This window comes from Rhinichthys klamathensis, unplaced genomic scaffold, assembly GCF_029890125.1.
Source record: "Rhinichthys klamathensis goyatoka isolate OS25496 unplaced genomic scaffold, OSU_Roscu_1.1 h1tg000021l_1, whole genome shotgun sequence".
NCBI lineage: Eukaryota > Metazoa > Chordata > Actinopteri > Cypriniformes > Leuciscidae > Rhinichthys > Rhinichthys klamathensis.
In genome coordinates, this window is record NW_026606572.1 from 17,239 (window position 1) to 41,917 (window position 24,679).

The following is a 24,679-nucleotide window of genomic DNA, read 5'->3' on the forward strand; positions in this document are numbered from 1 at the left end:
ACGCAGTTATAATTTTCACGTCCTGCGCCACGTTGTTTAAATAGCAAATGCATTTCCACCCATCTGTTCGCCCATGTGCGTGCTGATCTGAAAACGAGGTGTGTTCAGGCGCATGGTTGGCGCGTTGCTATTTTGAGGCAACTGAAATAGACTGCGCCATTGACCAACAAAAACCTGGTCTAAAGTCAATGGCGCAGTATTTTTTTATTTTTTTTTATTTAAAGGGCGCATTAATAATATGCGCCTATAGGCGGGTGCACAACGTGTGTACACTGTACACTCTCCTTATTACACATACAGGGATGCACAGCAGCACACAAACATGCCAAATATTAAAAGTAAAAGGATTACAATGTAAAAGATTATTATTGTGTACATAAAGATATGGTGGAATCCGGCTTGTCCTGTAGATGGTCTGCTTGCGCGCTTTAACCTCGTGGGAATGGGAGATGAGACCAAAACACACCCATTACTCATTAAGAGAATAGAGACAACCCTTTTAGACCATGCGCCGACCATTTTTCCCATCGTTAAACTAGCAAAAGTGGATTCGGACACGCCCTAAGTGCACTTGCGCCGTGTGCTTTAGACCATGCGCTTGGATCGTTAAAATAGGGCCCTTAATGTGTCCTGTGACCGGACACCTGGTTCTGCCTGTGTGTTAGTTGCAGCCATGGTTTGCTTGTTGGGTGAGGGATATTATGGATTATTTGTTAAAGATAACAAATAATTGTGTCTGATCTGTCTCAGTCGCTACAATATCCAAATGATTTCTATAATCAAACAATGGAATGTATACTAAGAACATCTAATATCACAAAACAACACAGAATTGATCTACTGATGATTCGTTTACTAATGTTTATGCTGTTGTTTTTTCACCAAAAGTGATGTCACTTTCTTAAAGATAATGTGAGTACCTGCAGCCATTTGCAACAAACCCTTCAAGTTAAGAAAATCTTTCTGTAGATGTAAGGACAGTATTGGGAGCACTCTTATCTTTTTTCAATTGCTGGGGTTTGATGCAAATGGCTTTAGATAATATTTGTTAGATAAAGGAACACTAAGCCTGGTTTCTCCAAGGTTTTTTTCTCCACTCTATTACCTGAAGGAGTTTGGGTTCCTTGCCTCTGGCTTGCTTGGTTGGGGACACTTTAATATTTAACAATATTATTGATTTGACTGCACTGTAAGGCCCGGCTCGATCGGCCCAAAATCCGGCATCCGATCAGCGGGAGAAGGTCTCTGCGTATTACTGTCTTTCCTCGTGGCAAAGTATTTTGATTAAATGGAACACAATTTCTTATATGTATTCTCTCGTTATTTCATCTGACTCCATAAAATGAAAAGGTTTTTAATGATATCTGTGCATCATTAAATATAAGCGAAAGTTTGACTAATTCCTTTTAACTCTAATGAAATAATATCAAAGTCAGTTAGAATCATCAAATGTAGCAATTTATTATGTCAGGTAAATTTATCATTCCAATTTCATGATCAGTTAAAGATAATCAATACAAAACAAAATGTTCTGGAATAAAGAGAAGACGAACCCGACATTAGGAAATACGTGAAGCTGAGAGATCGGCCTCTCAGCCTCACGGGCTCATCTGAGATACAGAAAAGGCCCCGATCCTTCCTCTGCATTTCATTATATAGCCAGACCTCATTTCATATGTAAATATGAGTTCACAGTGGAAATTCACTGTGATCACCCTCCCAGACTTACTGGGGCAGACCATTTGCTAACAGTGGGAATTAGCATTGAGTTAACACCTTCTGAGAGCAGGAGGGTTTAAACATCCACCCTCCTTTGTGTGTATGTTTTACTTATTTGGAGATGAGACATTTATACCAGTCGCACTGAGACATTTCAAATAATACTAAACACATGTATAACTGTATGATAGTTGTTCAAATTAAAACCATATAGATTCTTGTGTGAGTTTGGGTGATCTCTGCAAGAGTGGGGGATGAGGGGAAGAAGTGTGTGTGTGTGAGATAGTTCAAATGTTAATTTGCAGCAAGGTCCTTTGTCTCGTTGACCAGTGGTCAGGTCTGTCTCTTCAAGCAGTTTTTCCAGTCTTACAGCACTGATGCTGTTGAATGAGAACTGAACTGAACTGAGCTGGACGATGACATCATTTTTTTGCAGAACTGCTTTATGAAATGAACTAATTTAATAATTTATGATCTTTACAATGGACTACAGCTGAACACTGTTTTCTTTTAAAGCTGCTGTACAGTCGAAATGAACACTGTTTGCATCATTGAATTAGTTTCCTGTTTATCACTGTAAAGCTGTTTTGAAACAATCTGTATTGTATAAAGCGCTATATAAACAAAGGTGACTGACTTGACAGACTAACATAATGGAAAGTCAAATTGAAAAGGAAAAACCTATACATTTTTAGTATTTAAAACAACATTAAAGGGGCATTAAAGGGGTTTACTAAAGGCCTTCTAAAACGAAGCGATGCATTTTTATTAGAAAAATATACTTTATAAACTATAATCACTGGCTTCTGGTAACGGCCGTACGCGAGTTGAGTTCTGGCCGGAAGAGTGACCTCTGACCCGACGCATGACGTATTGACGACTGCGGAAGCGGAGAGGATAGAGTAAAACAAAGCACCAGTCACGAATTAGAAGTCTAAAACAATATTTTTTAAAGAGAAATGTCAGGGGAGCTTGAGTTTGTTGCCCAGCCCTGTTTGTTTGAACCGCGAGAGGCGTCTACTCTCACCTAAGCTTACTTTGACTCCTACATCCTACGTCATGCGTCAGGTCAGAGGTCACTCTTCCGAACTAGACCTAGCCTCGTGTACGGCCGTTATCAGAAGCCAGTGATTATAGTTAATAAAGTTTATAAATATGGATATTTTTCTTACAAAAATCGCATCGCTTTGCTTCAGAAGGCCTTTATCAACCCCCTGGAGCCTTATGGATAACGTTTATGATGGATGGATGCGTTTTTTTGTGCTTCAAAAACTCAGGCACTGTTCACTCCCATTATAAAGCTTGGAAGAGCCAGGATATTTTAACATAACTCTGGTTGTGTTTGGCTAAAAGAAAAAAGTCATATACAGCTAGGATGGCTTGAGGGTGAGTTAATGAAATAATTTAAAATACATTTTTGGGTGAACTAAACCTTTAAGAAAAGCGCCGAGCTGAATTTATGTGCCATCTAATTGTTTAAAAGAGAAGTCCGGTACGCCTTTAGCCCCGTTGTACTGAATCTAATATAAAAGTTTGTTTGTGTGTGTGTGTGTGTAGCTATATATATATATATATATATATGATAGCCTACTCTTATGGGCACAATGCAAGGTTCATTGACAATGTCAGTTCACTTCTCAGAACACTCCTTAATGTGGAAGTTTATGAGGAAATCTCATCTGACAGCCTGCATGTCTAAAAAAACAGCCAGCCAAAGGGTAAAATGAAAACGCAACAAACTGTAGCAACTGATATGACTGTAAATTCTGTATCTGAGAAATGTCAATACGTCACGTGAGAAATAAATCATTGTCTGTCCATGAGGCGCTCGTCTGGTGAGGACTCGGAGTTTCCACCGAGGGCGGCGCTACACTCTTTTCAGGAAGTGTTTGGGACAGAGGAAATTTTATTTTCGTGGTAAATATAAAAAAAGTTCCTCGTTTGTAACTCATATAAACAGGTGTGGTATGTTTGCACGTCCACATAACTTCCATCCCAGAGAGAGCGAGGCAAGCGTGTCTGTGTGCGATAATGTCTACAGTTACTCTCGTGGATCTCACACATATCCGCAGTTCAGAATACGACATCTGTGTGAAAAGGCGCATCAGCAAGTTTTGTGCACTGACCGGCAATGGCTCACAGGAACCGGTCTTCGTCATAGCGGATCCAGAGAGCTCCGTGGGGACTGACAGATTTCCAAGAAGCTCTGTTCTGGAGATGTTTATCGGTTTCAGCAATTCCCCAGAGGTCTTGTGCAAAAGCTCTCTTTCAGCCTCGTTATACTCATTCAAAAAGGCTATAGACAAAGAGGACATTAGTAATGTGAAGATCATGACCTCGAGCCACGGGAGAGCATTGTTTCAGGTCTATCAGGAGCTCCTCTTCACTTCTGCATATCGTTTTGAGTACAGTGTGATATTTGACGATGTGTCCTGTGACTCGTGTCCCCTGGGTATCTGCACACACACAGGCATCATCAGCACTCAGCAGGCAGCTGACGCTAAACACGAGCTCTGCGCGTTTCTACAGCGCCTCCCAGCGGTCAAAGGAGATATTACACTTCTCAAGTCTTCTGTAATTTCAGGTTGGCGGTGTTCGTCTTCATGATCACATTATACGCGTTTTTTTACCTTTAAGGTTATACTTAAGTATGTACTATTCATTATGATTTACTTTGCATGCTTTTTATTGAACTAGTAATAGTAAAAATGTGAAAGTTATGTTCATGTCTACAAAACAGGAACTATATGAGATTGAGGGCTGGCATAATTTAATTTGGAATAATAAATATTGAGTAATACAGACAGTTACAAATATTCAGTGAATTTATTATTATTTTGATCTTTAAAATTGTTGTTGTAAATGCTTATGCTTAAATGTTTGAAATTAGTTTAGTGCACAGATATAAATTCTCTACATACGAATTTATTAAATAAAAAAAATGCTATTTAAATGATTAATAAACGTATTATTATTAGGGCTGTCAAATGATTAATCACGATTAATCACATCCAAAATAAAAGTTTTTTTTACATAATATATGTGGGTGCACTGTGTATAATTATTTTGTATATATATAAATACACACACATGCATGTATATTTAAGAAAAAAATATTATTTATATATAAAATATTTATATTTATATATAATATAAATTATATATAAATCTATATACAGTATATACATGAAAATATTTCTTAAATATATACAAGCATGTGTGTGTATTTATATATATATAAAATAATTATACACAGTGCACCCACATATATTATGTAAAAAAAACTTTTATTTTGGATGTGATTACAGTTTTTCTCGATTGCTTAAACACTATAACCAGGCTTTTGAACTAAAATTTCAAAACCATAATGCCATTTATCAAAAAGCACACCCATTTCACTGAACTATGAACACTATTCCCCTGTTTTGACACATTAGTCAGATTTGTTGAACTGTCACAGCAAAACTCTACACACAAATCCCTTCATTTCTCATTGCCTACACCACGTGGTCATTTAGAAAGCACTAGCATTCAATATTGTTCACACAGATCAGCACAGCTTCAGCTCAGTTAGCACACAATTACCCAGGTGAAAACACTTAGAGTCAAAATTGAACACACATCAGTCAGATCCTTCAATAGATAGATAAAAGGTTGTACAATCTTTTATAAAAGATAAAAATCAGTTTACTGAGTTTTGGAACAATGGATCCACAGAGAAATTAAGCAGGTCGAGGAGGGAGAGGAAGAGGAGGGAGAGGAGGAAGAGCAGGGGGAGGAGGAAGAGGAGGAGGAGGAAGAGGAAGAGGAGGAGGAGGAAGAGCAGGAGAAGGAGGGAGAGGAAGAGGAGGGAGAGGAGGAAGAGCAGGAGGAAGAGGAGGAGGAGGAGGAAGAGCAGGAGGAGGAGGGAGAGGAAGAGGAGGAGGAGGAGGAAGAGGAGGAGGAAGAGGAGGAGGAGGAAGAGCAGGAGAAGGAGGGAGAGGAAGAGGAGGGAGAGGAGGAAGAGCAGGAGGAGGAGGAAGAGGAGGAGGAAGAGGAGGAAGAGCAGGAGGAGGAGGGAGAGGAAGAGGAGGAGGAGGAGGAAGAGCAGGAGGAGGAGGAGGAGGAAGAGGAAGAGGAGGAGGAGGAAGATCAGGAGAAGGAGGAAGAGGAAGAGGAGGAGGAGGAAGATCAGGAGAAGGAGGGAGAGGAAGAGGAGGGAGAGGAGGAAGAGCAGGAGGAGGAAGAAGAGGAGGAGGAAAAGAAAGAGGAGGAGGAGGAGGAAGAGGAATAGGAATAGGAGGAGAAAGAGGATGAGGAAGAGGCAGAGGAAGAGGAGGAAGAGGAGGAGGAGGAGGCGGAGGAAGAGGAGGAGGAAGGGCAAGGGCAAGAAGACAAGCAGTCTCAGATGAAATTCAAGCCACTTTAGTTGGCCATGTCCTTGTCCATGGTATGACTATGAGGGAGGCTGGGCAACGAGTACAGCCAAACTTGAGTCGCTTCACCGTCGCCTCCATCATCAGAACCTTCAGGGAGGTGTGGTGGCAAACACATTTCTATCACTGAATAAGAGACAAACATTTCCAATTGTCTTTGATGAGGTTTATGTTCTTGCAAGAAAAGGCCAGCACTCGTACAGTCACACAGAGTGGCTGCAGAGTGTGACAGTGAAGAGGGCATCCTTTCTCCTTTATAGTCTTAACTCACAGAATGTTATCTTTCTAGGCCAATGATGGTATTTCAACCATATGTGGAACATTATTAGACTTGTTCATCATATTGTATCCTTGAGTGGAGGCATGTACCAACACTCTTTACCATTCCAATACTTTGAACCATATTTGAATAAGGTTTGTGTGTGCTCTTTTACTGTCATATGATGCTCACACACATCTTACGTAAGAGTGGGACCACAAGCAACATGACTTACCAGTTTTGGAAATGTTGTTTTGAATTTATAGCACCAGTGTGTAAGACTATGTTGTAGTGTGTGTATTTTTGAGGGCTTGTGTGTCCTGTCTGAGGGCAAAGTTTGGTTTTTCAGCAAGAGTGAATGGTTTTGAGTGTAGAGCTTCATTTTGACCTGAAAATAGGATGTTTGGGGAATTGGGTGAGACGTTATAGATTTGTGTTTACTGTTTTGAGAATACGAGGCATAGTTTCAAGAAATGTGTTTAAGCAATCGAGAAAAACTGTAATCACGATTAATCATTTGACAGCCCTAATTATTATTATTATTAAAGCTGGAAAGCCTGACATATGAAATAATAGTAAGAAACATATTTTTGAAATTGAACCATTTATTAAAAATTAAAACAAATCTCACTATTATTTCATAGTAGCCTATTAATAAATTAAATTATTGATAAAATTATTATTATTATTAAAGCTGTAAATCCTGACATATGAAATAATAGTAAGAAAAACAAAAAAAATTCAACGGAAACGTTCATTAAAAATCTATAAAAATAGAAAAAATGGCCCTTATGTTTGTTTTATGGCCCTTGTATGATATAGCAGAATATGGAGCTCATATTGAGAAGGAAATAACACATAATTTTATTCATAGACCCAAATTGAGCAAAAATATGCAGTTTAGTGGAGATATTGTTATTTTTATGGCCAAAAAGTAAAATGTAATGTACCTTGTAATTTAAATCTATGGGATCACTATATCAGTTGTCACTACTTTATTTTAAGATGTCAAATAGTTTTATGATCAAATCAGTGTATGCTAAATATATAATGCAATGCAATACAATGATGATTGAGAGATGAACAAATAAATGCTCCCCAAAAGCCTGTTGTATCATATTTGAAACATATATTTTAAGATTTTTTTTAAATTATGTATGTATAATCAATTAAACCTAAGTTGCTTCAATCCAGTAAGTGTTCATTCTGAAATATTCAAACAATATAAAAGTTATTAAGTTTTACAAAATTTCACTGCAAAAGGACACGTGTAACACAACCTGAAGGGGGACATTTTTACAATTACACTAAAAAGACTTTTTTTATATATATATCTGAGAAAGTATAAACTATTTAGTGGGCAGAAGGCATGTAGATTGTGTACAACAGGTTTCCCAGCAAAGTTTTGATAATGCTGATCGTTTAGAGGCCTTAGAAATTCATGTATTAAATATGTTCAATTAGGCTTTGTGGGATTAATGGATAATCGGAACAGATAGTGAGGGAAATACAGCCAGCGAGTGTTTGCTGTGTGAATGTCCAGAGTAAAAGCAGAGACAAAGAAGCAGCTAATATATCTATTTCCTTGTCATTCACAGACTGCTTTGGTCATGGCTTCACCACTCGGGCTGGAGGAATCTCCTACATCAGCACCCTGAGCTCACTAAACCTCTTCTGTAACCCTCGGCGCAAAGACCCCAGAGCTGTGGTGTCCGAGAACCTGCGCCGGCTCGGCCTGCAGGCTGGCTTCAGCCCTCAGCAGTTCAACCTCATAAAGGTACTTTACCACAGAGAGAATATGAGGAAGTCAGTCTAGGAGCAAGCAGCATATCATAACTTTAAACACATACCACACCGCATTTCTAAATTCTGCCAAAGAAGTTCTGGCTCACTCATTGATCTTTCACACTAAACATTTTCTTCTCACATTGACTTCAGTGCAATCATGCCAGTGACGTGTGGGTGATGGGCAAACCGGCCCCCGACAGTTACGACGGGATGGTGACCAATCAGGTTGGAGTTGTCATAGCAGCTCCAGGGGCCGATTGCATGCCGCTGCTCTTCACTGACCCCGTGAGAAAGGTCACTGGAGTGGCACATGCAGGTTAGTCTCATCACAATGCTAAAAAATCTGAATTCTTAAAAATATACATCATTTCTACTTCTGTTCATTTGATTTTAGAGTGAAATATGACATTTTCTTGACAGGTTTCACTTTAATAATGTAATTAATATATTATGGTTAGGTCTGCATAACATTATAGTGATTCAATTCAAGCTTTGCAGTGAGTTCTGTGGGACGTATGTGTTCATATAATCTGAATCAATAGGTGTGTTCCATTTGACCATATGTGCTAGTTTCTTTTTATGGCACTGCGAACGCCATAAAGGGAATAAGAGAATAATATAATTTCACAGGAAGTGAAGGAAATTTACCCACCGGTCATTGCACTTCACTCCAGTCCTAAAGTAGCTTGAATATGCACCAAAATGCATATTTTTGCACAATTTGGGGCTGAATAAAAGTGATGTGTTCTTTCCTCCTTAATGAGCTCCATATTCTGTTATATCATACAAGGGCCATAAAACATAAACAAAACATTAAATACACATGCAAACTTTGCTTAGATTTCTGTTAGATTTGTTTTCTGTAAAAAATATATATACAATGTTTGTTTTTTTAGTTTTTTTAATAAACGGTTCCATTTAATATATATATATATATATTCTTACTATTATTTCATATGTCAGGTTTTACAGCTTTAATACTAATAATAATATTTTGTAATAATTAAATAATTTTTTAATTATTTCAAAATTTCAAAAATAAAATTGTAAATAAAAAATAATAAATTCATATGGAGGCAATTAATATTTGTGCACTAAACTAATTTCAAGCATTTAAGCATAAGCATATACAACAAAAGTTTTACAGATCATAAGAATCATAAATTCACCGAATTGTTTTAACTGTATTGTATATTTAGTCCCAGGTGTGTTTTGTATGAAAGCTTGTTTCCGCCACTGAATAAAAAAAAATAAAAAAAGCGACTTTTTATCTCACAATTCTTTTTTTCACAGAATTGTGAGATAAATTGCGAAACTGCGAATTATAAAGTCAGAATTACGAGATATAAAATCACAATTGCGAGTTATAAAGTCAGAATTGCGAGATATAAACTTCTAATTCGGACTTTTTTTCTCACAAATACGTTTATATCTCGCAATTCTTTTTTCTGTGAGTTATAAAGTCAGAATTGTGAGATATAAACACAACTGCGAGAAAAAAGTCACAATTGTGAGTTTAGAATTCTGAGGAAAAAAATTGTTTATATCTCGCAATTGTGACTTTTTTCTCAGAATTTTTCTCACAATTGCGAGTTTATATTACAAATATCAGTCTTTATAACTCGCAATTGAAAGAAAATTTTTAAAATTGTCAATATTTTTTATTTCGTGGCGGAAACAGGCTTCCATAGTTTTGAACATGGTTGTTTGAGGGGTATAAAGTGCATGAGACGCGACAGTTACAGTATGGTTAAAACAAGATAAAATACATATCTAACCAAATTGCGTTATTTTCATATTAGACATCAGAACATACATCTATCACTCAGTTTAGTGTTTTCAAATAAAAAAAATCTAAATTTACATGATTTAGATGAATAACAATTTAATATTTATATAAACACACGTTATATACAGTACACATGTATATTTAACGAAAGTACTTTATTTACAGAAGTATATTATGTCTTTATACCTCAAACTACTATAAGCGCGACTCAAGTTTCGTCTGCATGATGGCATTGCAGGCTGTTCCAAATGAGTGCATTTTCAATCAGAACGCAGCAAATTCATGACTGACAGACATATAAATCAATGTGTTTTATCTGAAATTCAGTTATTGGAGTACTCCGTGAAGGGTTAATGTAATTGAGTTTTTCTCAGTGCTGTGCTTACATACTCCTTGTCCATGCTATTTCAGAGTTAGATACATACAGTATAATCATTTTCTATGTTGTTCATACATAACATCTATGCCAGAAATGATGTGACCAGCTATAGCATAATGTAATAATTGTTTATCTGGTATTTCTTGTGTGTGTCCCAGGCTGGAAGGGGACCCTAATGGGAATTGCCATGGCAACAGTGAAAGCCATGGTGTCGGAGTTTGGCAGCAGACCTGCTGACATTGTGTGTGTGATCGGGCCTTCTGTTGGGCCATGCTGCTTTACTCTGGAGAAAGATTCGGCCAGAGAGTTTCATGCCATACACCCAGACTGTGTTAGAAACATGGACTCATCTACACCTTATGTCGACATCAGACTCGCAACCAGGTAAAGGTCAAAGGTCAACCAGCGGAATCCTGGTTTGACTTCAACTGTACTCCAGAGACTGTTTTATTGATCCCTCAGTCCTCTGTGTCACTCACGTAGGTCAAGTCATTCCCTGAAGTGACTCACAGTAATGAACACCTCTAGGAGGAAGGTGATTTATGTAAAAGGCAATATATCTCTGTTAGAATATTAGCAGAAACAAATACTGATGATTTCCCTGGGGAGAGTGGACGCACACATGTATGCAGGCTAACGCCGGGCTCAGACTACAGGAGTTTTTAAATCTTAACAGATTTTCTTCTTTCAGATCTCAAACCTGCACACACAACAAGATTTGAAAACCGTGGCACATCACACACTACAAGATAGTCTTGAGATTATCATGCCTGATTTAGTACCTCACGGAGAAGTGGATGTAAACAAAATGGATACTGTGTCGCGGCACCATTACGGAACAAAAATATATGGGAATATACTGCAATATATAATGCGATATATTACATAATACATTTCCATATATGGGAAACTAGTGCTTATATTTTTCAATATACTGCAATATATGCATTGACCATGTATGGCTATATATTAATGAATATAAAATATTTATAAATGAAGACAAAAATAGCATTACATGTAATATTCACAAAGTTTTATCCTTTATTGTGTACATATATTGCACATACATGTTCCCATATATTTGTGAATGTATGTTCACACATAGCCTATATATACACTCACCTAAAGGATTATTAGGAGCACCATACTAATACTGTGTTTGACCCCCTTTCGCCTTCAGAACTGCCTTAATTCTACATGGCATTGATTCAACAAGGTGCTGAAAGCATTCTTTAGAAATGTTGGCCCATATTGATAGGATAGCATCTTGCAGTTGATGGAGATTTGTGGGATGCAGATCCAGGGCACGAAGCTCCCGTTCCACCACATCCCAAAGATGCTCTATTGGGTTGAGATCTGGTGACTGTGGGGGCCATTTTAGTACAGTGAACTCATTAGAAACCAATTTGAAATGATTCGAGCTTTGTGACATGGTGCATTATCCTGCTGGAAGTAGCCATCAGAGGATGGGTACATGGTGGCCATAAAGGGATGGACATGGTCAGAAACAATGCTCAGGCAGGCCGTGGCATTTAAACGATACCCAATTGGCACTAAGGGGCCTAAAGTGTGCCAAGAAAACATCCCCCACACCATTACACCACCACCACCAGCCTGCACAGTGGTAACAAGGCATGATGGATTCATGTCCTCATTCTGTTTACGCCAAATTCTGACTCTACCATCTGAATGTCTCAACAGAAACCGAGACTCATCAGACCAGGCAACATTTTTCCAGTCTTCAACTGTCCAATTTTGGTGAGCTCTTGCAAATTGTAGCCTCTTTTTCCTATTTGTAGTGGAGATGAGTGGTACCCGGTGGGGTCTACTGCTGTTGTAGCCCATCCGCCTCAAGGTTGTGCGTGTTGTGGCTTCACAAATGCTTTGCTGCATACCTCGGTTGCAACGAGTGGTTATTTCAGTCAAAGTTGCTCTTCTATCAGCTTGAATCAGTCGGCCCATTCTCCGCTGACCTCTAGCATCAACAAGGCATTTTCGCCCACAGGACTGCCGCATACTGGATGTTTTTCCCTTTTCACGCCATTTTTTGCAAACCCTAGAAATGGTTGTGCGTGAAAATCCCAGTAACTGAGCAGATTGTGAAATACTCAGACCGGCCCGTCTGGCACCAACAACCATGCCACGCTCAAAATTGCTTAAATCACCATTCTTTCCCATTCTGACATTCAGTTTGGAGTTCAGGAGATTGTCTTGACCAGGAACACACCCCTAAATGCATTGAAGCAACTGCCATGTGATTGGTTGATTAGATAATTGCATTAATGAGAAATTGAACAGGTGTTCCTAATAATCCTTTAGGTGAGTGTATATACATCCAACATGTTGAATATTTAAGATCAGAAGTTCTTTTGTGTGGGAGGAACCCAGAGGACAAACGTCCAGGCACTCTGTAGATTATCACATGGAATGAAACGATACCCAATTAGAAAAAAAGCTGACGGAAGACAACGACTTCTTCCAATAACACAAAAATCAGTCCAAACACCATTATTGTCATTTCTTCTTGCCCGTCGTCTACCATGTTTGAATACACCAAAGTCACTTTTGACCGCAAGAGATTTTGCGAGATTTCACGTGTTCACAGTTGGGACTCTGGTTGTTTGTGAATTGAATCTGTTAGTGTGTGTTGTGCTGTCTTGGGCTTTGTGTCAATCAGCTCCCTAGTTCAGTAGTCAGGGCACTGATCAGAGAGTTGACGATTTGAAGGGCTGTCTCAATCTCAAAATCCTTCCAGTGCACTGAAATGTTCGCTCCCTAAAAAATTTAAATAAATAATAATAATTTTAAAAATGGGACCCCCTCGAAAATGCGGTTACATCTCAAGGGGCTGTCCTTTCAATAAAATTCTAAAAAAATAAAAAAGTCCAACAATGCACCGTGAAACGCAGGGAGCTTCGATGTTCACTCTGTCCCCTTAACGGAAGTTCTGAAGCATGAAACTTAAATCATGTGAGCCAACTCACTACACATAATGACACGCGATAGATGAATTTAACATATATACTCCGAAGTGTAATCTTCGCTCCTCCCAGATTTCACAGGGTTATTATAGTTAACTAAAACTGAAACTAAATCCATAAAAAAAAAAATAATAATAATTACTTGAAATAAAATAAAAGTACCCTGAAATTAAACATTTCTCATTTTAATTTAATTTAACAATGTACTAAAATAACTAAAACCGAAATAAAAATGAATAAATAAACTGTAGGCTATAGACATTTTTAACTATACAAAATGACAAAAATACACAACAAAATTACTAAAACTTTAACTAAAATTAAAATGAAAAAGGAGAATGTTAAAATAAAATCTTATAGAAAAATATGAATAAAACCTATAATAGTATCCCAGACAGCAACATTGTGTCGGCCCAGATCCGGCCCACTTCTGTCAATAATACTAAAATAACACTGTGTGCACTATAAGTAGCTTGCGCTGTTAAAATTAAGCTTATTATAATTTCTAAAAATTATTATTTAAAAAAAAACATACTATTTTTCTTTAAGACAATTCTAAGAACGTTACTTTATCTTGCATCTATTACACTGCATCATGTCAACCAACCAATCATGCTTTGTCTTTTAGAATTCTGCTGGAGAGAGGTGGGATTAATCCTGCACACATCGAGGACATCAGGATCCCACATCAGTCTGATCCCACACTGTGCACTTCATGCCATCCTGAATTATTCTTCTCCCATGTAAGAGATGGACTCAACTTTGGGACACAAATTGGCTTTGTGTGGATCAAATAATCCTGCATTCACTGAGCTCTGATTGATTGTGCAGAAACATTACATCCACATGTGTTTATTCAAGAAATGCATCTAAAAGCCAGTACATAAATGTACTAATATAATAAATTAATTTGTATGGGATTACCACCACTTGTGCCAAACTCAAATATGACCCCTATGAACATCGTCACTTGGTATGTTCACAAATGGACACGATTTTTTTTTCCAACATCAAGATTTTAGACTGAAAATATTCTCATTTTAATAAGAGAAAGTGTTCGTTTAGATGGTCACCAAGTTTTTCCACCACTTTTGATCAACTTTTTGCTAGTTCGTTTCAATAGTCCTGTAGTGTGACAAATGGATTTTTAAAAATATAAATATTCCATGTATTAAACTATTTTGACGTTCTCTTGTATGATGCATATTAATTTATTTTATGTTTGGTAATCTGGTAATCATGGTAATCTCTCTTGCAATAATATGGATGCATCACACCACATGACTGAGGAAGTATAGCTTCACATAAACGATACACATCTATTAATAGTTGGAGGTGAAACTTCCCTTTTTAAAAATTCCTTGAAAGCTTACTTCCTGTTCATGTCCTGATTGGCAACATTTTCAAGAGATTGTGGATTAGATTTTATCACTCTTCAGGACACAATAAATGGTGACAAAGCTATAAAGACTTTAAATAAATTAATTACCAGTAATTCTATGACCCCATTAAATAGTTATATATATATATATAATATAATAGTATTTCTGTTAATGTTGAAACTAAGGGATAGTTGTACATCAGAGGACAATTTCCACATTGTATTTGCTTACTGCTGGATTGTTAAAATATTAAAGCTATGCATTATAATGCATAGTTTTATGTATTTGACAAAATCTGTGATCTGTGCTGTCCAGACAAATTCTAAAAATATAAGGAAAGAGAAATGGCCCTTTTCAATGAGTGCAGTAAATTACATGTCATGATGTCAACAACCAGTTATTAGAAGTTGCTGAAAGAAACCTCCGTAAAATATGTCATTCAGGAACTGTATGTTGATATATCCGTCAGTCAGTATGAGAGTGATTTGTGTTTTGTAAATGAGATGTTTTTAATTGCACAATCTATTTTAATGAACTATTTTGAGGGCTTAAAAATAGACTGTGAATGTACACCAGAGGGAGCTAATAGTTTGATTTCTTTCGTCTTAGCGCTCCTTCTTGTCATTATACCAAACCTAAGAAGTTAAGCTTGAAGCTGTGGGATCACATAGCCTATTTTTTATTGTATTATGTATAATAATAATAATTATGTATAATACAATTAATAGTACAATATGTGTAAAATCATGTGTACACACATATATTTACCCCCGGTTTTACAGACAAGCCTTATAGCCTTGTCCCAGACTAAAATGCATGTGAGCTGTTTTAACTGAAATCAACTAGCACATCTTAAAATATATCAGTGCCATTGTTTTGTCTCAAGATGCACAGCAGTAATTTTTTTTTTTCTAAGGCACATTTATAAAAGCTACTTAAATGTCCTAAACTGTCTGTAAAACCAGGCCTCAATATCTCAAATGCGTTTGACGTCACATCTGTTCTATATTTATTCGAAGATGCGGCGCTAGATGGCGCTCGCGTCACTGCTGTTACTTTAGGCTGCGTGCGCGCGCTTGTTTTTTTTGTTTTTGAGATTGAGACTGAGAGACGCTGTCTGATTGTTGGTTGGTTGCCAAGAGCCCTTCAGCAGCATCACAGGCAGGCTTGGTCTCCAACAGCGCTTTTGCAATGTCACAAAAACATCTCAGCTATTCCCTATCGCGTGCTAGCCTGTTGAAATGACATTAAGTCATTAAAGGAGGAGATGTCCAAGAGTGACGTGATGTTTTTACCAGCACTGAAGAAAAGACCCTTGTCAGTTTACACAAGACGAGCAGTAGCGTGCACGTAAATGTGAGTTTTCCGTGTTTACAGAAAATGACTGTGGTAAACCAACCTTTGACAATACCTCAATACTGACCTACTAAGGGATCAAACATTGCCAACACATCGGATGTGATGTTGAACTGTACCAAAATTGTTTATAGAAAAGTAAACATGAACTGCATAGGCCCTCCAATAAGGAAAATGTACAAATGTAACTTTTTGATGAAAAACAAAAATGATATTAGTAGGTTAATGAAAGAGTGCAAGTGTTTACCTTACCCAAATACACTTAGTCTATTATGTTGTGTTGTATAATGAAGCTTTATTTTAAAGCTGTCGGGGTGGATTTCGCGCGAAGTGCTTGTGACGTCACGTCATGTCTGTAGAGAAAAATAGCTCCGAAGCTGCAAGTTTGTTGTCACGACGAACGAGAAAAAACGAACCATGGACCATTAAAAACGACAAACCTCCGGGAATCACCGGTTGTAAAAACAAAGAAGCGGTTATTTATTTGTCCATCCGCTCTGATAAGATGTCCTGTTTACATTGGTGCCTCGAACCCCAGAGAAGAACCAAAACAAAATATTTCCACAAGACTGACTCATAGGGTTGCCACCTTCAATACAAAAAAATAAGGGACGCCTGCCGGCGGCCGCAGCGGGGGCCAAAGCCCTCAGGGCCACAATGACCACAGGCCCGACGGTATGCCAATGGTATCATAACTCAAAACATATTTTTCAGGAAAGTAATAAGATCATACCAATGGACATTATAATAAGCTATCTGCTATTGAAATCATTGTGAATAAATCACTCTCTATCACAAACAACGTTAACAAAGTGTGACAATGAGATTACAAAAAAAATGGCCTTTCGTCGGAGTTGTATGTGAGATGTTAACTTATTAACTTATTAAATTAACAGATCCATAACTTATTCACTATAAATTAAACAAATGTGTTGATACTCAAACAAATACTAAATTTGATTGGAAAAAACTATGACTTTAGCAAAGGATCTTGAACATCAAAAACATCAGTAGACCAGTAGTACTGTGCAGTATTGGACTATAGGCGTTAAGTGTACTTGTCACTCCATGCAGCACTGAGTAGCTGTTTCTTTCAAACATGTAACACCATCCAAACAGTGATACCACACATAAATAACCTATAATCTACAAACATTTCTAAATTTAATTATAACACTATTTTTATTATTGGTAAGAAAATCTATTTATGTATTTATTTATTTATGTATTCAGACCTATTGACCTATTCTCTAGATTTGTTAAGCATAAGTCATTTTCTTCACACATGCACATTTTTATTATTAAATATGTAGGCCTATTAAATATCTCTCTCTCTTATTTAAAAAATGCATGTGTCTGACTACCTTAACTATAATAAACAAATCATACCATAATGTATGGATATAATTCATTTACATTGAAACATTATTTCTTAGCAAATGGGCATAGGGTATGGAGCATATGAAAACGTAATCAATCAGAACATTATTGAGCTGATTAAAAAACTGTCATTACACTATGACTATCTGCTTCGGGAGATCCTTAACGTATGAAGAACTGTGAGACGGTGCTTTGATTTCTCTAAGCTAGCATTGCTATCAACTCTCTGCCAAAAGACCCGCCCTCCTCTGACTCTGATTGGCCCTGAACCTGATGTTATTAAACAAACCAATCAAACCAACAATGGCAGCGAGTATTACCCAATCAAGGGTAGAATAGGACGAGTCTTCACAGAATGCGGGTGTTATGATTTGCATGTGATGATGCATTTAAGACAACTCGGAAATACGGGACAAACCGCGTCCCGTATTGATTCAAGACGGGACGCGCTGTTTATTTCACAAATACGGGACGATTCCGTATTTTAAGGGACGGGTGGCAACCCTACTGACTCATGGCATGCAGTTTTAATTTTTAACCGATAGTGGGACTTTTAAAGGCGTGGGACAAAAGTTACATAGCCTATTGTGTCTTTAAATTTATAAACAACAGTGGGATTATCATGATTTCTCAGCCATGAAACAAACACTGGGGTAAATATTGAATTTATTAGCCATTTAACTATAGGGACATGAATTGGAGTTGATACTTTGGGCTAGTGTTTGATTTGACTCATAGACCTATCCTTTGACCTAAATAACAACGGATGTGGGGGAAAAAAAAGGTTTAGTTTTAAAAGTTTATAAGCATCTTATTTATACTTGCACAGTAATGCGGTTACTGTTATTATTTGCATTGTCCCTGCCCTTCATGACACCATTAGAACAAATCCATCTGTCTGCTATTCTCACGCTTACTCACTACCTTCTTTGTGCCTTCAGCTGGCATTAGAGATTAATAGAGCAGGTCAAGTATTTATGTGAACCATGAACTTGCATCATCTTAACTGGGTCTCCTATATTTAAATATAGATTTACTTGCAGCACAAAGACTTTGAAGTCAAACCTCAAATTAATAAAGTGCTTTTATGTGGATCATGCGAAAAAAAGATAAAGAAAAAAGGATGGTAATTTCCATCCAACAGATGGGAATTTCTGGATGGGGTTGCGATGAGGCCGTGATGTCCTGAAAATAACTTTTCTTCATTTCAGAACACACAGTCATTATGATGTTTTAGAGTAGGTCTACATATTGTCTACAGTGTACTAAAGTAGAATTCACAGAAACACTTCTGGGACTGATATTGTGGTTTTGTTACTCTTAGACCATGATGTTTGCAGAACCACTGTTCGAGTTTCTGAATGACCGTCACAGTTTTCCTGATTTATGACTTCGGATCATGCCTCAGCTTTCCTGTAATTTATTACCCGACTCGCATATCCTTTCAGAAGAAACTGTGTGTTCACTGTGCAGACTTGTAAACAAATAAGAGCAAGTTAAATCGCATTTGGAAACAGGATATAGACGTGGTACCAGGTCCAATGGTTTTGCAGAACTCATCTGGGAACCAGATGCACTAGCTTGGCATGGGCAACTCCTGTGCCATAGTTTGTTTTCTTAACCTGAATTCCAACTTAATCTACATTTACAATGAGCAAACACAACACCAACAGCCAGCCTTACTGGAAATCACGTGATCTGACCATAAAGGTGTAGATGAGATGTAAGGAGCTGTTTGATCGGAGAATGGGTGTGTTCACGGTTAAGATGATAATAATAACGATTACATTTCTTCAGAGGGGAATTGATTTTAAAGCTAACTTATAAACCTTTCATGACTGACCTACTGTGAGCTAGGAGGTTCTTAATCAATGAGCATTTAAAACTGCAGATGACAAAACTGCAGCGCGTGCCACTGCTTATAATGAAAAGAATGAATGGATGCTAATATTATTTGTTTTAATTATCTTTATAGTTATCATTCTTGGTGCAGTGAACTGGACTTTGTTTGACCTGTTTAGATTTGCTTCAATGAGGGAACATGGCTTAAGCTTCCAAAATACAGATATGCAAACCTTTTGTTGTGGAAAAAAATAGCACGTCCTCACGACCAGCATCCATGTCTGCACGTAGCCCTGTCAGGCAACAGTTATTTACAGTAGTGATTTACTGGAAACAGGCTTCCTGGCCTTTCTAAATATTCTGCGCCAGGACGCACGCGAGATATCAGACCATGTAAAGTATCATTCATTTTATATTGTATTTAATATAAACAACCAAAATATACAGTATATCATTTCTTGAAATTAAGAGACTTGGACCATTGCATTATAAGCAGCAAACATAATAAAACAAACTTTGCCATTTACCATGACGGCATTTAAAACATTTCTTCAAACTGTTTATTTCAGGAAAAATAAAAAATAAAAATCACAGATTTGTATGTGGTCTCGCTCTTTTGGACCCCACAGTATATTGGATCAGAGTTGAGATTAAGTCTTTCCTAAGTTAGATTTCGAGCTGCTTATGTAACTCTGCCGATGACCCTTTCCACCCCCGTCTTCCACTTTTTTTGCATTCTGTATAAACATTAGTGTTTATATCAGCTGTCCACTGAAGCAGGATCCACTATATAAAAACATATCCTGTCTGTACACAGATAAGAAAAAAGAACATGTTTAACTTTAAAAGCACCATAAACATTACAGATCCCTTTCAGATAAGTTTACAATGAGCCTTAATCCCAAAGATACTGAAATATAGACATGCTAATATCTAAATATTAGCTGCCGCTTGAGGCGAGAGCTTTTTCATGCTTCATGAGCCATGCACCCCCACCCGCTCCACCCGCTCCCTTCTCATCTTTGATGTGGCCGGCTTGGTTTGCTTTGTCACGAATACTCTGTGGGTATGAAAACAGGGGCTTGCTCAAAATACAAGAGGTTTTGGGTGTGGATTGTCTCTGGCTGTCCTTAGTCATGTCTGCAAACATTACCTTGAGTAACATCTTAAATGGAAAGGGATAGCTAGCAAAAAAATCTGTCTGAGATTGAGTCAAAATCCGGTTCCATCCAGATCTACAGTTTAGACGGCCCTTCCATTGTGTTTTATGTGGTTTGGGTCTCCCTCCTACAGCTCAGGGCATGATAATACATTTTACTGATGCAATATATTACTGTATATGACTCAGTCATAAGGAGAACTGTCTTCATATTGTCATCGAGCTCTCCCCGTTTGAGTTTATGAGCAATACACTTTTATGTTGAATTTAGAAGAAAATGGTACTTTCCCATTCAGAACTTACTGGCACAATACTACATTTTGAGTGGTTACCAGGGTTTCGCTATTCGGGTTTATATGGTGTGAGTGGTTGTTTGTACAATAGTATGCAGCTTGTTAAGGTGTTGATGGTTGCTAGGGTGTGTGGGTGGTTGCCAGGGCATTCTGAATGGTAGTTAGCACATTAATATGCATTTGTTTCCCATTTGATGCAGTGTTCAGAGTGCTTGTTAAGACATTTATATATTGTTGCTAGGGTGTGTGCATGGTTTCAGGGCGTTGCTATGCAGTTGTAACAGTGTTCTGAGTGATATGCAGTTTTTTGGGTGTTCTGGTTGGTTGCCAGAATGTTGCTGTGCAGTTGCTATGGTGTTCAGAGTTCTTGTTAAGGTGTTGATATGTGGTTGCTAGGGTGTGCGGGTGGTTGCCAGGGCGTTGCCATGCAGTTGCTAACTTGTTCTGAATGGTTGTTTGCACATTAATATGCAGTTTGTTTCCTATTTGCTGCAGTGTTCAGAGTGCTTGTTAGGACATTTATATATGGTTACTAGGGTGTGTGGGTGGTTGCCAGGGCATGTGGTTGTTTCAGTACAGTGTTCTGAGTGGTTCTTAGTGTGTTGACATACAGTTGGTAGAGGGTGTTCTGGGAGTCTGGGAGTTAAAACGATGACAGAATGCACGTAACTAAGCGACAGACCTGTCCGTTAACATTTACATTTAGTCATTTAGCAGACGCTTTTATCCAAAGCGACTTACAACTGAGGACTAAAGCAAGCGAGTCATCGTGAAAAGGCAAGGAAACAACGCAAGAAGTGCTCAAAATACCAAGTCTGGACATTGCTCGGAGTAGCATAAGCCAGATAAGCGATGATTTAAAGGAAAAGGAAATAATGTTTTTTTTTTTTTTTTTTTTTTTTATGTTAAGTGCTCACGGAAGAGATGAGTTTTCAGTTGTCTTTTGAATGCTGTCAGGGATTCTGCGTTCCGGATGAGGGTGGGCAGATCGTTCCACCAGCATGGAACCGTGAATGAGAATGTTCTGGAGAGTGATTTTGTGGCTCTCTGTGATGATACCACGAGCCGTCGCTCATTGACCGATCGTAGGCTTCTGGAAGGGATGTAGACCTGCAGTAGTGAGTGAAAGTAGGAGGGAGCTGAGCCTGTGGTCAATCTGTAAGCAAGCGTCAACACCTTGAACTTGACGCGAGCAGCGAGTGGAAGCCAGTGCAGGGAGATGAACAGAGGAGTGACGTGGGCCCTTTTGGGCTCGTTGAAGACGAGACGAGCTGCAGCATTCTGGATCATTTGTAGAGGTTTAGTTGAACATGATGGAAGTCCAGCCAGAAGAGCGTTGCAGTAATCAAGCCTAGAAATGACCAGGGCCTGCACGAGAAGTTGTGTTGCATGCTCAGTTAGGAAAGGCCTGATCTTCCTGATGTTGTGCATAGCAAACCTGCATGATCGAGCTGTCTTTGTAATGTGATCTGTGAAGGTCAGCTGGTCATTAAAGATTACTCCAAGATTTCTGACCGACCTTGATGGGGTGATTGAGGAAGATGCAATTATGTTAAAGATGCAATTAAAGATGCAAATTATAATGTAGTACGTCCCAAAGCTTGCTTATTCTGCTATACACCCAAAAGTATATACTCTTTCTTCACAAAAACAGTACATACTTTTAGGGCATAGTATAAGTAGGCGAATTGGGACGCATCAGTTGTATTTAGTTGCTAGGGTGTTCTGTGTGGTTGTTAGTGTGTTGCTATGCAGTTGCTTGGGTGTTCTGAGTGATTGGTAGAGTGTTGCTATGTGGTTCCTATGGTGTTTAGAGGGATTGTTAGGACGTTGATCTGTGGTTGTTAGGGTGTGTGGAATGTTGCCAGGGCATTGCTATGCTGTTGTTCCAGATGGTTTACTATTTTGTTACCTAAAACGTCTATCTTAAATAAACCACATTACTTAAATGCCATTCGTGTAAATGTTGCTTGATGTTTGTTTGTATTCCTTAGAAAGAGGCTTCCTTAGAGAGTGGAATTAGATTCTATGGGAGAGAGAGAGGTGTAATGTGATGTTGTGAGCCACATTTGAATCTGTTTCACTGGCATGAGCACCACTGCATGTGTGCTATCCACTGCACCCTCGGTTCAACAAAGTCTAACAGTTTTAAAAGCATATGCAATTACATTTTAGCACTGTAATTTTTGCTAAATTATAAAGTAACATTAGCAAGTGCCAATTACTGGGCCCTGTGGCATAACACTATTTGCATTACTCTTCCTCTGTCTGCTATAGCTGAGTCAGAGGAGGATCCGAGCCCAAGGGTGATCCTGGAGCCAGTGCAGGTCTGCAGTGCAGAACAGTGATGGCTGGAGTGCAGTATGGATTGCACTGCACATGTTAATGCTGACACTGCAGCTTTCTCTCACCTGCAGATGTAGGCCTGCTGATAGAAGAGTTTACTGAGAGACTGACACATTCCTGGCACCGTCCACCCACTGCTGTCAGCACACGGCCACCAGCAATGAGCCTGGAATATACTCTACCAACATACACTACTGTTTGTAGTTTGGGGTCAGTACCATTTTTTTAAAAGAAATTAATACTTTTTTTCAGCAAATATGCATTAAATGGATCAAAAGAGGCATAAAAGATATTTATAATGTTACAAAAGATTTAAATTTCTGTCATGACAACTCTTGGAGTGTAAGATAAGACAATGTTGATATGTTTAGTCTTGGCAGAATATATCTGCTACACTGTTGCTACTGCTGCTGTTTTTGCGGCTGCAGAGCAAGTACAGGACTTGCTACTGCCAATACACACACAACACTCTGTGAGCAAGTAAGACATGCTGCTGCCTGCTGTACAATATAGCGTACATGAATTACCCGTAGAAGATCTATACAGGTGGAGCTGGGGAAGGTGGAGAGTTTCTGAAAGCAAATGCTGCTACAGAAAATTCTGACAGAGTATTTGAAGTTCATTGGCTATTGAAACAGCAGGAACCAATCAGCTGCGCCCTATAGAGAATAATGTGATTGCGAGCAGATTGAGTTAAGGACCATCTGCCATCTAGAGTTTCATTACAGAACTTTGTATTTCAAGTTAATGCTGTTCTTTTTAATTTTCTATTTGTCAAAGATTCCTGAAAATGTGTCATGGTTTCCATAAAAATAGTAAGCAGCACAACTGTTTTCAACATTGATAATAATCAGAAATGTTTCTTGAGCAGCAAATCAGCATATTAATGATAATGAATGTGACACTGAAGACTGGAGTAATGATGCTAAAAATTCAGCTTTGCCATCACAGGAATAAATTACATTTTAAAATAATAAAAATAAAAATCTGTTATAATACATTTAAATTTATTTTAAAAATGTAACAATATTATGTTTTTTATCTATTTTTAATCAAATAAATGCAGCTTTGGTGAGCATAAGAGACTTCTTACAAAATCATTATTAAACAAAACTCTTTACTTAAAGTCTTTATATATAATGCATAAAAGTATTTTAATGCATTAATTATGCCTTGTAATGCACCTTATATAATGCAGTGTATTGTCTCATGAATAATTGTAACCACAATACATTATAATTCTCATCAATTTATTGTTGCACCTTCAGCAAGTATAATGCAATAAAACACATGGCAACAACCAATTTCAGATGTAACAAAGAATCTGCAAATATTATAATGCATTTTAACTTTGGTTGCTCTTATTTAGGAAAAAAGATATAGAGCATTATAACGTACATCATGTTTACCTTTATAATACATTGTACATAAAGGCTTTAAGCAGTGGTGGAATGTAACGAAGTACAAATACTTCGTTACTTTACTTAAGTACATTTTTCACATATCTTTACTTTACTTAAGTAGAATCAATAGTGCATACTTATTACTTTTACTTCGTTACATTTTGCAGCAATTATTATACTTTCTACTC

General features: G+C 37.8%; 1 protein-coding gene across 1 annotated transcript; it reads left to right on the forward strand.

Moving 5' to 3' along the window:
* Positions 1 to 3,595: 3,595 nt before the first annotated feature.
* lacc1 (laccase (multicopper oxidoreductase) domain containing 1) lies at positions 3,596 to 14,256 on the forward strand. The gene is made up of 5 exons (XM_056240586.1): positions 3,596 to 4,303; positions 7,992 to 8,170; positions 8,332 to 8,497; positions 10,508 to 10,733; positions 13,959 to 14,256. Exons 1-5 carry the CDS (start codon positions 3,751 to 3,753, stop codon positions 14,125 to 14,127), a joined length of 1,293 nt encoding a protein of 430 aa, XP_056096561.1. The 5' UTR covers positions 3,596 to 3,750; the 3' UTR covers positions 14,128 to 14,256.
* The last annotated feature ends 10,423 nt before the right edge of the window (positions 14,257 to 24,679 follow it).